The following is a 12,031-nucleotide window of genomic DNA, read 5'->3' as shown; positions in this document are numbered from 1 at the left end:
GTCCAGCTCTCCTCATGTAACGGCCCATTTCCTGGTATCTTCTCCATGTTTCTTGAGACTGTACTGGGAGACACAGCAAACCTTGCGACCGCACGTATGGATGTGGACTCCCTGTGCGACCTGAATGGCCTGAGGGTGCAGCCTCACGCTACCAGTAGAGACAAGGACATTAGCAAAACACAAAACTAGACAAGAATCAGCCAGGAAGAATCAGGAGAGAGCTATTGTCTGTGGCCACCACCTGCATCACCATTCCCTGTTTAGGGGTTGTCTTCCTGTTGCCTCTCCAGTGCACCTGTTGTCACTTTAATTTGCGTTGATACACAATCACTTGTGCTTCCTAACTGGACAGATTGATATGCCGAAGTTTAAATGACTCGGGGTTATACTTTGATGATTACGTGTTCCCTTTTGAGCAGTGTATTATTCTCAAAGATACTCCAGGTAGAATTTAGAACATCCGAGGTGGGCGTGATGTCAAATTGCAGTGTACTTTAGTCACATCTGTTTATTCAATTAATAGTTTTGCTACCATCGTGGTGCTAAACTTAAACTGGTGAAATGGGAAAGAAATCAGTATTGTATAAGTAACATATAATGGAAAAGGGAATTGCACCAAAAAGTGGGATAAACATTACCGTGCCAGTAAGTATCAAACAAAACATTTACGAGTGACAAAAAAAAAAAACACTTCAAGCGAGGCAAACTATACTGGTGACCAACTTTAGAAACAGGTATCTGAAACTACACGCTAGCTACCTAGCTAGCCAATTAATTTACCTGAATGTCTACAGTCCTAGAAAGACGGTGGAACGGAACACTGTGCCATGATGTCACCGTTAACCAGTGTTTCCAACTCTCGCGAGTCAAACAAACAACCGCAGCTTCAAAAACAAGCCGTGTCCAAGCACATTAATAGAGAGGCGAAGGGAATGAAAAGATGTGGTACAAAAAAGTGTACAAGCAATAGGGATAACCGCACCCTGGAGAGGATTGTGAAACAACCCATTCAAAAATGTGTGGGAGATTCACAAAGAGTGGACTGCAGCTGGAGTCAGTGCTTCAAGAACCACCACGCACAGACGTATGCAAGACATGGGTTTCAGCTGTCACATTCCTTGTGTCAAGCCACTCTTGAACAAGACACAGCGTCAGAAGCATCTCGCCTGGGCTAAAGACAAAAAGGACTGGACTGCTGCTGAGTTATGTTCTCTGATGAAAGTAAATTTTGCATTTCCTTGGCCCAGAGTCTGGAGGAAGAGAGGAGAAGCATAGAATCCATGTTGCTTGAAGTCCAGAGTAAAGTTTCCACAGTCAGTGATGGTTTGGGGTGCCATGTCATCTGCTGGTGTTGGTCCACTGTGTTTTCTGAGGTCCAAGGTCAAAGCCGCCGTCTACCAGGAGGTATTAGAGCACTTCATGCTTCCTGCTGCTGCCCAACTTTATGGAGATTCAGATTTCATTTTCCAACAGGACTTGGAAATTTGAAATTACCGCATTGCTGCAGTAATTCAGGCAAAAGGAGCCCCAACTAAGTATTGAGTGGTGTACATGCTCATACTTTTCATGTTCATACTTTTCAGTTGGCCAACATTTCTAAAAATCGTTTTTTTGTATTTGTCTTAAGTAATATTCAAATTTTCTGAGATACTGAATTTGGGGTTTTCATTAGTTGTCAGTTATAATCATAAAAATTAAAAGAAATAAACACTTGAAATATATCAGTCTGTGCGGAATGAATGTATAAATTATACAAGTTTCACTTTTTGAATGGAATTACTGAAATAAATAAAACTTTTTGATGATATTCTAATTTTATGACCAGCACCTGTATATTATTGCTTTTTCTTCTTTATATATTTTTGCTGTGTATATATTTTTCTTCTTAATTCTCACTACGTAGTTGTAGTGTGCTGTCATATTCATTAGCTTATTACACTCATATGTGTCTATAATATTCAATAATTCTACCAAATTGCTGCTAGCTTACATTATGTATATTACTGCCTTACTTGCCATATATATAATAAATAATAGGCTAATACCCAGATTGCTGCTAGTTTTCAGTACACTCTTTTAAACTGCTGCTAGTATGCAGTGTGATGTATAGTGTTGCTTTATTTTTTGACTGGCTATATTTTTGCTTATATATTCTTCTTAACTCTCACTAAATATTTCTCGGGTGCCATGTCAAAATAATTTAACTGTTCAGGATGACGCTGTGTTGCTCTGTGCATTTGACAAATAAACATTTAAACTTCTAACATCGCTTGGAGTTCTAACTTAATTTTTCGCCAACGGGAGGAAGGTGGGGGCGGAAAAGATCCACGCGGGGATTTGTGGTAGAGCGAATTACACTGCAGCTCTTACATTATTGTGAGGCTGTGAGCAGACAGTGTCAATCAATGCATTTAGGGAAAGTAGCGACCATAAATGTACAAAAACGAAGTCTCTTGTCAGATTTTCCTAACAAGCGCCCAAAAAACCGCAACCCGTGATTACTTCAAGCGAAAAAGAAAACAAGCCCAAAGTCGTGTATTATAAGCGGACTTGGCAACCCTGCCGTTAACTGTAACTGGTTAACCACGTCAGGTGTCCTGTCCCCACTATATCATTAGGGGATTACTAATAACCAGCAGGCATGCCCGACACAAAGCTTAGTTGGGTACAGGAACACTTGGAAAATGTGCATGGTGCATCTTGTCTGTATCCAACGGGTACTCAGCTTTCACATCTTGTCAGTGCCAAAATCAGCTAGCACGGTCTGATAAAACTTGGAGACAAAATATACTGCCTTCGCTAACAACTCTTTTCCCTCAAAAAGGGGCGCGGCCTCGACGATAAACCTTTGAACATGTTTTGTTGGTTTTATCGTTGTCTTCCTTTCTTGAAGACCAATAGTAACAGGTCCTTTCGTCCGTTCTCCTGTAATCAATAATCTTAGAACCAGGAACAATGGTATCAACCGCATGACAGACGTTGAAGATGTTTTCGCTAACTACATTGGTTCATTTAAACTTTAATGACAAAAGCTAAATGAATGCTCTGAAAGCAGAACCAATTCCTGTCCCCCAAAGATCCATGGTGGCCTGACTGTTCATTCAGTACACACCTCATCGACATTCAGTTTAAAGTTATATCCAGAATTCGTTGGTAGTTCCAGTCAGAACAAGCCATTTTAACCATACTGCAAACTATACCCAAGTAAAAAAGCAAAAACTATGGCGACGTAGGCTAGATCTATAGACTGGCTGCTAAAAAATAACATTTAATTTATTAGACTGCTATCCTCATTGTTGGTTACAAGTCTCTTTTGGATAAAAGCGCTGTCTAAAACCTACACTTTCACATGATTGGCCACTCCTAAAACCTTTTCTTGGGCCGTCGTCCCTTTGTTTACTGCAGCCAATGAGTAGAACAAACAGCGAAATTCCTTTAAGAATTTCATTTTCATGACACCTCACATCCAAAAACATACTAAATAGCTGTTAGGCTATCCGATCAATGCATATGCTGTATTAGTTAAACCAATTTGTATTATTTGATATATATATATCTATATATATATATCTATATATAATATAATATAATATCATGCCGTATTAAGTATAATTATGTTTTCCCCGTTATATTTGTATTAGTTTTAGATTTTATGTGGTTGTGTGTGTATTATCTTGTAATCCATCAATGGGGATGTCTTGGAAAAATTGGTTCTCAACTGAAATACAGCACCTGGTTAAATAAAGCCGAGAAACATTTGGGAGACTGTCTTTCATGTTAAAGAAAACTACAATTTCACATAGACAAGAGAAAGGCCTATTTAGATCCAATCACTATCTCTTCAAATTAAGGTATGTTTAGTTCGTAATATAATTTGTATCTTTTTAAAGATATCGTTGAGATATTTATATTGACAGGACATGAAAATGCTATTGACTGGTATGTAGAGAGACAGAGAGAAAAGGTGGGCACAGAATCGGCTGAGCCGGTGCCCAAACACCATCGCCAGGGGGCAAATGTAGCCAGGATTTTACACCGCGAGCTCAGACTCCTGCAGATATTATCCATTGCAGCGCACTTTGAAATTCTGAATGCATCTGGTTCCAATAATTGAGATTTACTGACTATGGTTTATGAAATTCTATATTTTCTTGAGTTTATCAAGTTTGTCTTGTTTATGTTTTTTTTTCCTTCTAAAATTAATGGACAAAAATTAAAAGTAGATACGTAGATGCAAACATTTATTTTTAGCCTGTGGTACACCTGATCAAATTAATCATGCTCATAAACAGTTGGTCCATAATTTTATTCTCTATCATCAGAGATGAAAGAAACGTGAGTAGAACTGCATTTTCATAAATATAAAACATTTGTGTAAAATCTCGTCAACGACTCCTCAAATATATGATGCCAAAGCAGATTTACAAATGATGAGGCACAACAAACACACACAATGAATGTCAGGAAACAGGCTAATAAATTAAACAGAAAGACACTAGTCTACAAGTCTGATTAAAAAAAACACTGAAGAACATCTAGTTATGCTTGCACCTGCTTGCTCCTGCTGTCCATAATAAATCCCTTGTTAGAACACCCTTTTTATGTCTATGTCAGCTTGATAACATTCAACAGAAAGGTTTGGCCTTTTACATCTGAAACACAAGTATCCAAAGTCATGTCTCCATTCAAGTTTAAGAAAGCTTGGTTTTCAACGCGGCTATGCATGGGTTACCGTTCGATTGTTCAAAACAGTTCCAGCATGTACCACTAGGGGGGGTAACATACAACGTCACCGGCGCAGAACTCAGAAAGGCCAGGTGCCCTTTGGTTACCACCTATCTTCTGGCCTGGGTGACCAATCACTGATCAGATTGACCAGCCTTACCAAACTGCTTTTAATTTTCTTAAATATCAAGACTAAACCAAAATACTATAACCATGGCAATGGATATTATTAACATGTGTTTTAGAGGCTACTTTTGATATTGAGCAGACAAAACTACTCTGGTTGAAAGTATAGATTGCTATGCCTAATTTAGCCTCCCCCAAACACACACACACACACACACACACACACACACAGAGAAACACAATTGGTATTTTTCAATCATGTTTTTAAATGAGATCAAAGGTTACCAATTAGCAACAAACAAAAAAGAAGAGAATTTGGCTGCCTGTGAAAACGCAGGCTATATCTAATTTACCGGTACACTGGTGGGCTACACATTCTTATTCAGATCACCTCTTTGAAAGCTGTTTTAACCAAAGATTTAGGTCCAAATACCATACTGACCAGCTAGGCTGTTCACAAACTTGTCAGTTAACCAAGACAGATTTTACCAGGCAGAATAAGACAATGATTTTGTGCATTTGTAGCCTACATACTGGATTGATTCAAGGTAAACAGCATACACACAAAATCATACTACAGATGTAACACACATTTACTTGATCCAAACAAAAAACTTGGGATTCAAATCACTGGGGAAGTGCAAAGAAATAAATGAAATATTTAAATCTGTGGGTTCCTTATAGTTGTTTTGTGTTCAGCCATTAATGAGTCAGTGTCTACACAGAACAAAACCCTGGACAATAGGGTACTGGACCACATCAATACATCGTCTTGAATAGATCATCCTATATACAGGAATAAATAGTGAGTCTCATCTCTGAAGGTCCACATGAATAGCCAGGATTACGGACGTGCATTTTTATACTTCCATCCACACATGGATGAAATCACAGAGAAGTTTCTAGTCAGTCTGTTAAACAGTGGTCCTTTCGCAACATTGAGCACTTGAAGTACCACAGACTTCTAATGACACAAATGTCCAATTTCTATTGTGCTTCACCACTTTGTGACTTCTACAAAATCCCTCTTTTCTGTAAAACCGCTACTTTGTTGTGTGTGTACCTAGAACTCTCGGCCAGGCAGATTGGTTGATAAAATGCTGTTTTTACAACCTGATGAATGACTAGAGTTATCTCCTCCTTTACCTCTGAGCTCTTGTCGCAGTTCACAAGCAAGACCGGGGGGATATCACTGTACAAAAGCACACTGCGTGCTCCTCTACGCGCAGAGTTCCCGCTCACACGTGTGACAGCGGCGCAGGTTTGTGGTAGGACCCTGGTGGCAGGGCTGCCCCGGGGTGTCCCGTGAGGGCCGTGCTGGCCTCGCTGTACATTGAGGGGGGCGCGGTGGGTTTGGAGGCCCAGCAAGGGCAGCAGCGAGCTGTGAACCTCCTCCATGACTCCAGGGTCTTCCCAGACCAGATCCACACCCCGGAAGTGATCCCCACCACCAGGCACATGAAGTATTTTAGCATGAAGACGGCATAGTCAGGCCCCAGCCCCAGCCTTTGTCTCTCAGCCTGACAGGAGCAGGAGAGTGCCCGGTCCCAGCTGGGCCTGTAGTGTTGCTCATACACCAGACAGGCCACCACTATGGTGGCAGGGACCGTGTAGAGCACGGTGAACAAGCCGATCCTGATCATCAGCTTCTCCAGTTTGTCTGTCTTAGTCCCACCCTGCTTGATGATGCTGCGGATTCGGAACAGAGACACAAAGCCCGCTAGGAGGAACAGGGAGCCGGTGAAGAGGTAGACGACCAGCGGAGCTAGCACCAACCCGCGGAGGCTCTCCAGACTCTGGTTCCCCACGTAACAGATCCCCGCCACCGGGTCGCCGTCCACGGAGCTCAGGGCGAGGACCACGATGGACTTGACACTGGGGATCAGCCAGGCGGCCAGGTGGAAGTACTGGGAGTAACCGGCGATGGCCTCATTGCCCCACTTCATGCCCGCAGCCAGGAACCAGGTGAGGGAGAGAACCACCCACCAAATGGAACTGGCCATGCCAAAGAAGTAGATGAGCAGGAAGACCAGGGTACAGATGGCGGGGCCCGTGGTGTCGTAAAGGATGTGCCGCTGGTCCCCGGTGCCATCACACGCCACCCTCTCATGGCCCGCCACTAGCCTTATGATGTAGCCCAGGGAGACGAAGAGGTAGCACGCGGCCAGGAAGATGATGGGTCGCTCGGGGTACTGGAAGCGCTCCATGTCAATGAGGAAGGTGGCCACCGTGGTCAGGGTGGAGACGAAACACAGGACCGACCACAAGGCAATCCAGAAGGTGGTGAAGGCGCGTTCGTCCTGGGAGAAGTAAGGATGATGGCAGGGTTGGGCACAGTTATCCACGGGGCCAGTGTGGACACGGTTGTATAAGGGGTGGGTGTCTTTCTTGATTGGCACCAGAGGGTCCCTACAGCGGCAGTCCCGGTCACACTCCTGGGGGGCGGGCGGTTTTGGGGCAGGCGGCCTGCGGCGGTGGGTGCCCTTGGGGGTAGGTTTGGGGAAGGCGGGGGATAGGGTGGTGGTCTCGCTACTGTTCGGGTCCATGCATAAAGTCTCATCTCCTAGCTGAGGCAGCTGCTCACAGCTCATCCTCTCTGGCCACTCAAAGCCATACTGGATCATGAGGGGGGAGCAGCCTTGCTTGGCCCGCTCACACACAGAGCGGCAGGGGGGCAAAGGTTTCCTGTAGTCCTGCAGACAGATGGGGGTGTACATGGAACACAAGAAGAAGAGCAGGTCCGGCGAGCAGCGGATGCGGACCAATGGCCAGAACTGATGGACCTCCAAACCCACCTCCTCCTGGGTGTCGTGGTTGAACTGGTTGGGCATGTATGTGTGGTTATAACCAATGCCCTTACACATAGGCACCGTAATGAGCTCGCAAATGATGTCCTTGGACGCGGTTTGTGCGAGCCGGGGCAGCTGGGAGAGGAGCAACGCAAGCAACCAACAGACCACACCACACAACGGGGGTTTGACCGGGGTCGCCATGGGGTTGTTTCCGTAAAAAAACAAATCGGTAGAAAATGACAGGAATTGCACTGTGTGCTGTGAATTGAGTATTTTCTCAGCACAGGCCTTCCTTTAATTTATGACTGCATCTCGGATATATTAAATCCCCGAAGGAGAGCGTAATTGCTCCAGCAGCATGTCCACAGTCCTCTGTTCTATAAATCAACAATAAGTTTCATTCCAGACCGCAGCTCGCATATACTGTTCCAAAAGCATGATCACCCTTCCAATGAACCATGGCTAGAAATGATGCCACGGTCACAATTTTTATTTTTTTTAATGGACTTTCACTGTTGTTTTATCTAATGAACCTGTGACAACTTCGTAAGGATTTTGGAAGATCGACTATGCGGCACCAAGCCGATGCTCCGGGAAGTTCAATTGTAAATCATTGACCAAGCTTAACAATTACTTGAGCTGGAAGTTAATTCCTTCTTTCCTTGTATTAGGTCACACGAGAATAAACGTAACAACTCCATCCGAAGGTTTATTCCAGAAACAATTTCCTATTCCTCCAGCTTAAATCCCGCATGACGCATGACAGGTGAAGTGGAACGTCTCTTACCTCGGCTCTGTGAACAATAAGAGGTTTTGGAAGCTAAACATTTTGGAAAGATATTAGGAAAATACAAAAATTCCTTGCGTTTAATTTTAAATCCCGATTATAATCCCGTAATAACATAAAAAAAACAGTATCATCTTCATGCAGACGTTCTCGGGGTCCGATATTCAGATAAACCTCTACTTGCACTTTTCAAAATAAAGTTTGCGAAACGTGATACGCTTTCGTTTGTCTGACCAAATGTAGCCTATCACTTGTTTAATTCCAAAGTTCTGGACTGGATTTCCAAGCTTGTCTCCAAAAATATTAGTAGTCTAGAATTGCTGCGTCGCACTACACCTCTCACCGCGCCAGAGCTGAACTCTCTCTGCTGCCAAAGTGGAAGAGACTCCTTCCGCTAGAGAACGCACAGAACGCCCATCTAATCCACAACGCCAGCCGTCAAGCATTCAGTTCCATTAACCAGGGACTGTTTGAATAGCTTCCCCACGCCTACTCGCACTCCAATGACACGCCCCTTGTACATTTCGGACTTATCAGGTCCCGAGTTGTGGGCTGCAGTATTGACCGAATCAGTTAATTTTATGGATTACTAAAATGTACGACATGTGGAGGGACATAGAGAGACAGGTGGTGTTTGAAACACGCACCTGTGCATCAAAGATTAGTATGCTGTAAGTATACATTCTGAGTAGTAGGAGTCAAACAATCTCCTGGGACTATGTCCTGCAAATATTGTTCAACCAATCCAGTAAATATGTAGTAGATGGAGTTTGGCCTTGATAAGGTTCAAAGCCTATCTCTTTCTATTTCCCCGTTTAAAAAAAAGTTATGATTTAAATTCATATTTAAGTCATTAAAGTTGCAACCTGTTACTGTTGTGAATAATTTTGTTTATTTTTCATTTTAGGCTGGATGTGTAATATGTTGTTTATATGTGCTTAATTTATCAGTAGCATCACTATCATATCTCAATTAGCCATGAAATTCCAGGTTTTAAAGCCAGTGGATTTGATGACGTCGGGCACAAATCTGCACATACTCCACAATTTTCAGGGAATACCAAAAATGTATCTTCGACCAGACACATCCGGAGCGATTTACAGTACTATGTGAAAACATTTATCCTTTTACTAACAGGACACCTGTGGGAATCAAACCACAGCACCCGGCTCTTGCCAAGTGAGATACACGAGAGGGAGCATATGTGGATAAATGTACATCCCTTCAGTATGTATTTTAATTTGGAAGAGGGCAGGAAGACTGTGCTATGGTGGAGTTGTCCTTATACAGGATATCGCACCATACATGGATGCAGCCAGTCCGCATGAGCTGCATGATGTGTTCACACGGGTCAAATCGTAAATAGATGGTCAAGGTTGGAACAAGGAAAGGGTGGGCATTGTCTTGGAATGTGTGCTTGTGTGTGTTTGCGGGTGCCTGTATTCAGGGCCGTAGCTAGCATGGGGAAAGGTGGACACAGGGTCCACGGCTTGGCAGAGCCTGCTGGTTGTAATAATGTCAGTGTTGTCCATAAGTGAGGGAGCCCAAGCGTGTAATCTTTTCAGGGGGCCCAGGATCCATGGCCACAGCACTTCCTGCATTGAATAATGTTTTCACAATGACTCATTCCAGAATAAAAAGGAAGTAACTGTATCTGTTTGCCATCACTTCCCATACGATCGTAGGTTGTCTCAGGTTCATACCTAGCCCACAAGGTTGGGAAAAATACTCCAGGCCTTACTAAAGACAGAACATTACTGAACCAATGTGTTTTATTTGTTATTAGGGAACATACGCACTCAACAAACTACCACCAAGATGTTGACGTTGCGTGAATTATTCTGTGGCACCTCAGCCACTCAAAAAATTAAAATAGTTTAGCAGTCGGTGAGGACTGAGGTAGTTCTGTAGGGACCTATGAAGGTCTGTAAGTAAGGTAAACAACAGGTGCAGACTGAGGTAGTTCTGTAGGGACCTACGTAGGTCTGTAAGTAAGGTAAACAACAGGTGCAGACTGAGGTAGTTCAGTAGGGACCTATGTAGGTCTGTAAGTAAGGTAAACAACAGGTGCAGACTGAGGTAGTTCTGTAGGGACCTACATAGGTCTGTAAGTAAGGTAAACAACAGGTTCAGACCGAGGTAGTTCGGTAGGGACCTACGTAGGTCTGTAAGTAAGGTAAACAACAGGTTCAGACCGAGGTAGTTCTGTAGGGATCTACGTAGGTCTGTAAGTAAGGTAAACAACAGGTTCAGACCGAGGTAGTTCGGTAGGGACCTACGTAGGTCTGTAAGTAAGGTAAACAACAGGTTCAGACCGAGGTAGTTCGGTAGGGACCTACGTAGGTCTGTAAGTAAGGTAAACAACAGGTTCAGACCGAGGTAGTTCTGTAGGGACCTACGTAGGTCTGTAAGTAAGGTAAACAACAGGTTCAGACCGAGGTAGTTCTGTAGGGACCTACGTAGGTCTGTAAGTAAGGTAAACAACAGGTTCAGACCGAGGTAGTTCTGTAGGGACCTACGTAGGTCTGTAAGTAAGGTAAACAACAGGTTCAGACCGAGGTAGTTCGGTAGGGACCTACGTAGGTCTGTAAGTAAGGTAAACAACAGGTTCAGACCGAGGTAGTTCTGTAGGGACCTACGTAGGTCTGTAAGTAAGGTAAACAACAGGTTCAGACCGAGGTAGTTCGGTAGGGACCTACGTAGGTCTGTAAGTAAGGTAAACAACAGGTTCAGACCGAGGTAGTTCGGTAGGGACCTACGTAGGTCTGTAAGTAAGGTAAACAACAGGTTCAGACCGAGGTAGTTCGGTAGGGACCTACGTAGGTCTGTAAGTAAGGTAAACAACAGGTTCAGACTGAGGTAGTTCGGTAGGGACCTACGTAGGTCTGTAAGTAAGGTAAACAACAGGTGATAGTGTTGACTTAGCAGCATTGAGTCAAACATGCATGACAATGGGTTCAACACACAAAACACACACTTCATTATGTTCACATGGAGGGGCTCCTCCACAAGGCATTTGTTCCAAATTGTACCCTGTTAAGTATACACTACTTTTGACCAGTCCTCTGAGCCCTTGTTTAAAGCAGTGCGCTATCTAGGAAATAGGTTGCCATTTGTCACGTGAGCCATTGTTTTCTCTCAGAGCCTTTTTGTTTTAAACAGCCTCCTTAAAGTGAAACTGAAAAAACAACAACACCAACTTTAATGTAATGTTGTGCTATATTTTTAATAACATAACAACAGGAAAAGTACAAAATATATGGGAGAAAACAAAAACAGGCCTGTTAAGTTTGTGAACTTGGTAGCTAGAACTGTCTCATTGCAACCCCACGCTAACAGCAATATGATACATGGAAGATGACAGACCCTTCAAAACCACCGTGTTCATCCAGTAGCAAATGTGTTTGAACACATTCATTTTGGTTGTCCAGTTGTTGTTCTTAATTAAGGTTAGGGTTAGGATTAGATAACCATTAAGTGGTGCTCTAGTCTTGGGGCAACTCCATAGCGTTGCCAAATAGTTACAGAATCCATTTCATTGCTGCAAAGGCACCTAGATGGAAGTGGTGGTCCAGGAAAATGACTGCTGTTATAAACACGT

The 12,031-nt window shown here is 43.3% G+C and overlaps 1 protein-coding gene across 1 annotated transcript; it reads right to left on the bottom strand.

Annotated features, from left to right (window-relative positions):
• Positions 1-4,287: 4,287 nt before the first annotated feature.
• Positions 4,288-8,876, bottom strand: fzd5 (frizzled class receptor 5). Its single transcript, XM_010879963.5, has one exon. The coding sequence runs from the start codon at positions 7,842-7,844 to the stop codon at positions 6,090-6,092; it is 1,755 nt and encodes a 584-aa protein (XP_010878265.1). The 5' UTR covers positions 7,845-8,876; the 3' UTR covers positions 4,288-6,089.
• Between the last annotated feature and the right edge of the window lie 3,155 nt (positions 8,877-12,031).

The sequence above is a fragment of the Esox lucius genome, chromosome 16, assembly GCF_011004845.1.
Source record: "Esox lucius isolate fEsoLuc1 chromosome 16, fEsoLuc1.pri, whole genome shotgun sequence".
NCBI classification, from domain to species: domain Eukaryota; kingdom Metazoa; phylum Chordata; class Actinopteri; order Esociformes; family Esocidae; genus Esox; species Esox lucius.
The sequence above is the reverse complement of the archived record's forward strand: the minus strand, read 5'-3'. Positions and strand labels throughout refer to the sequence as shown.

Excerpts from the sequence above, each read along its gene's own strand:
- fzd5 (XM_010879963.5), bottom strand. The coding sequence starts at position 7,844 with ATGGCGACCCCGGTCAAACCCCCGTTGTGTGGTGTGGTCTGTTGGTTG.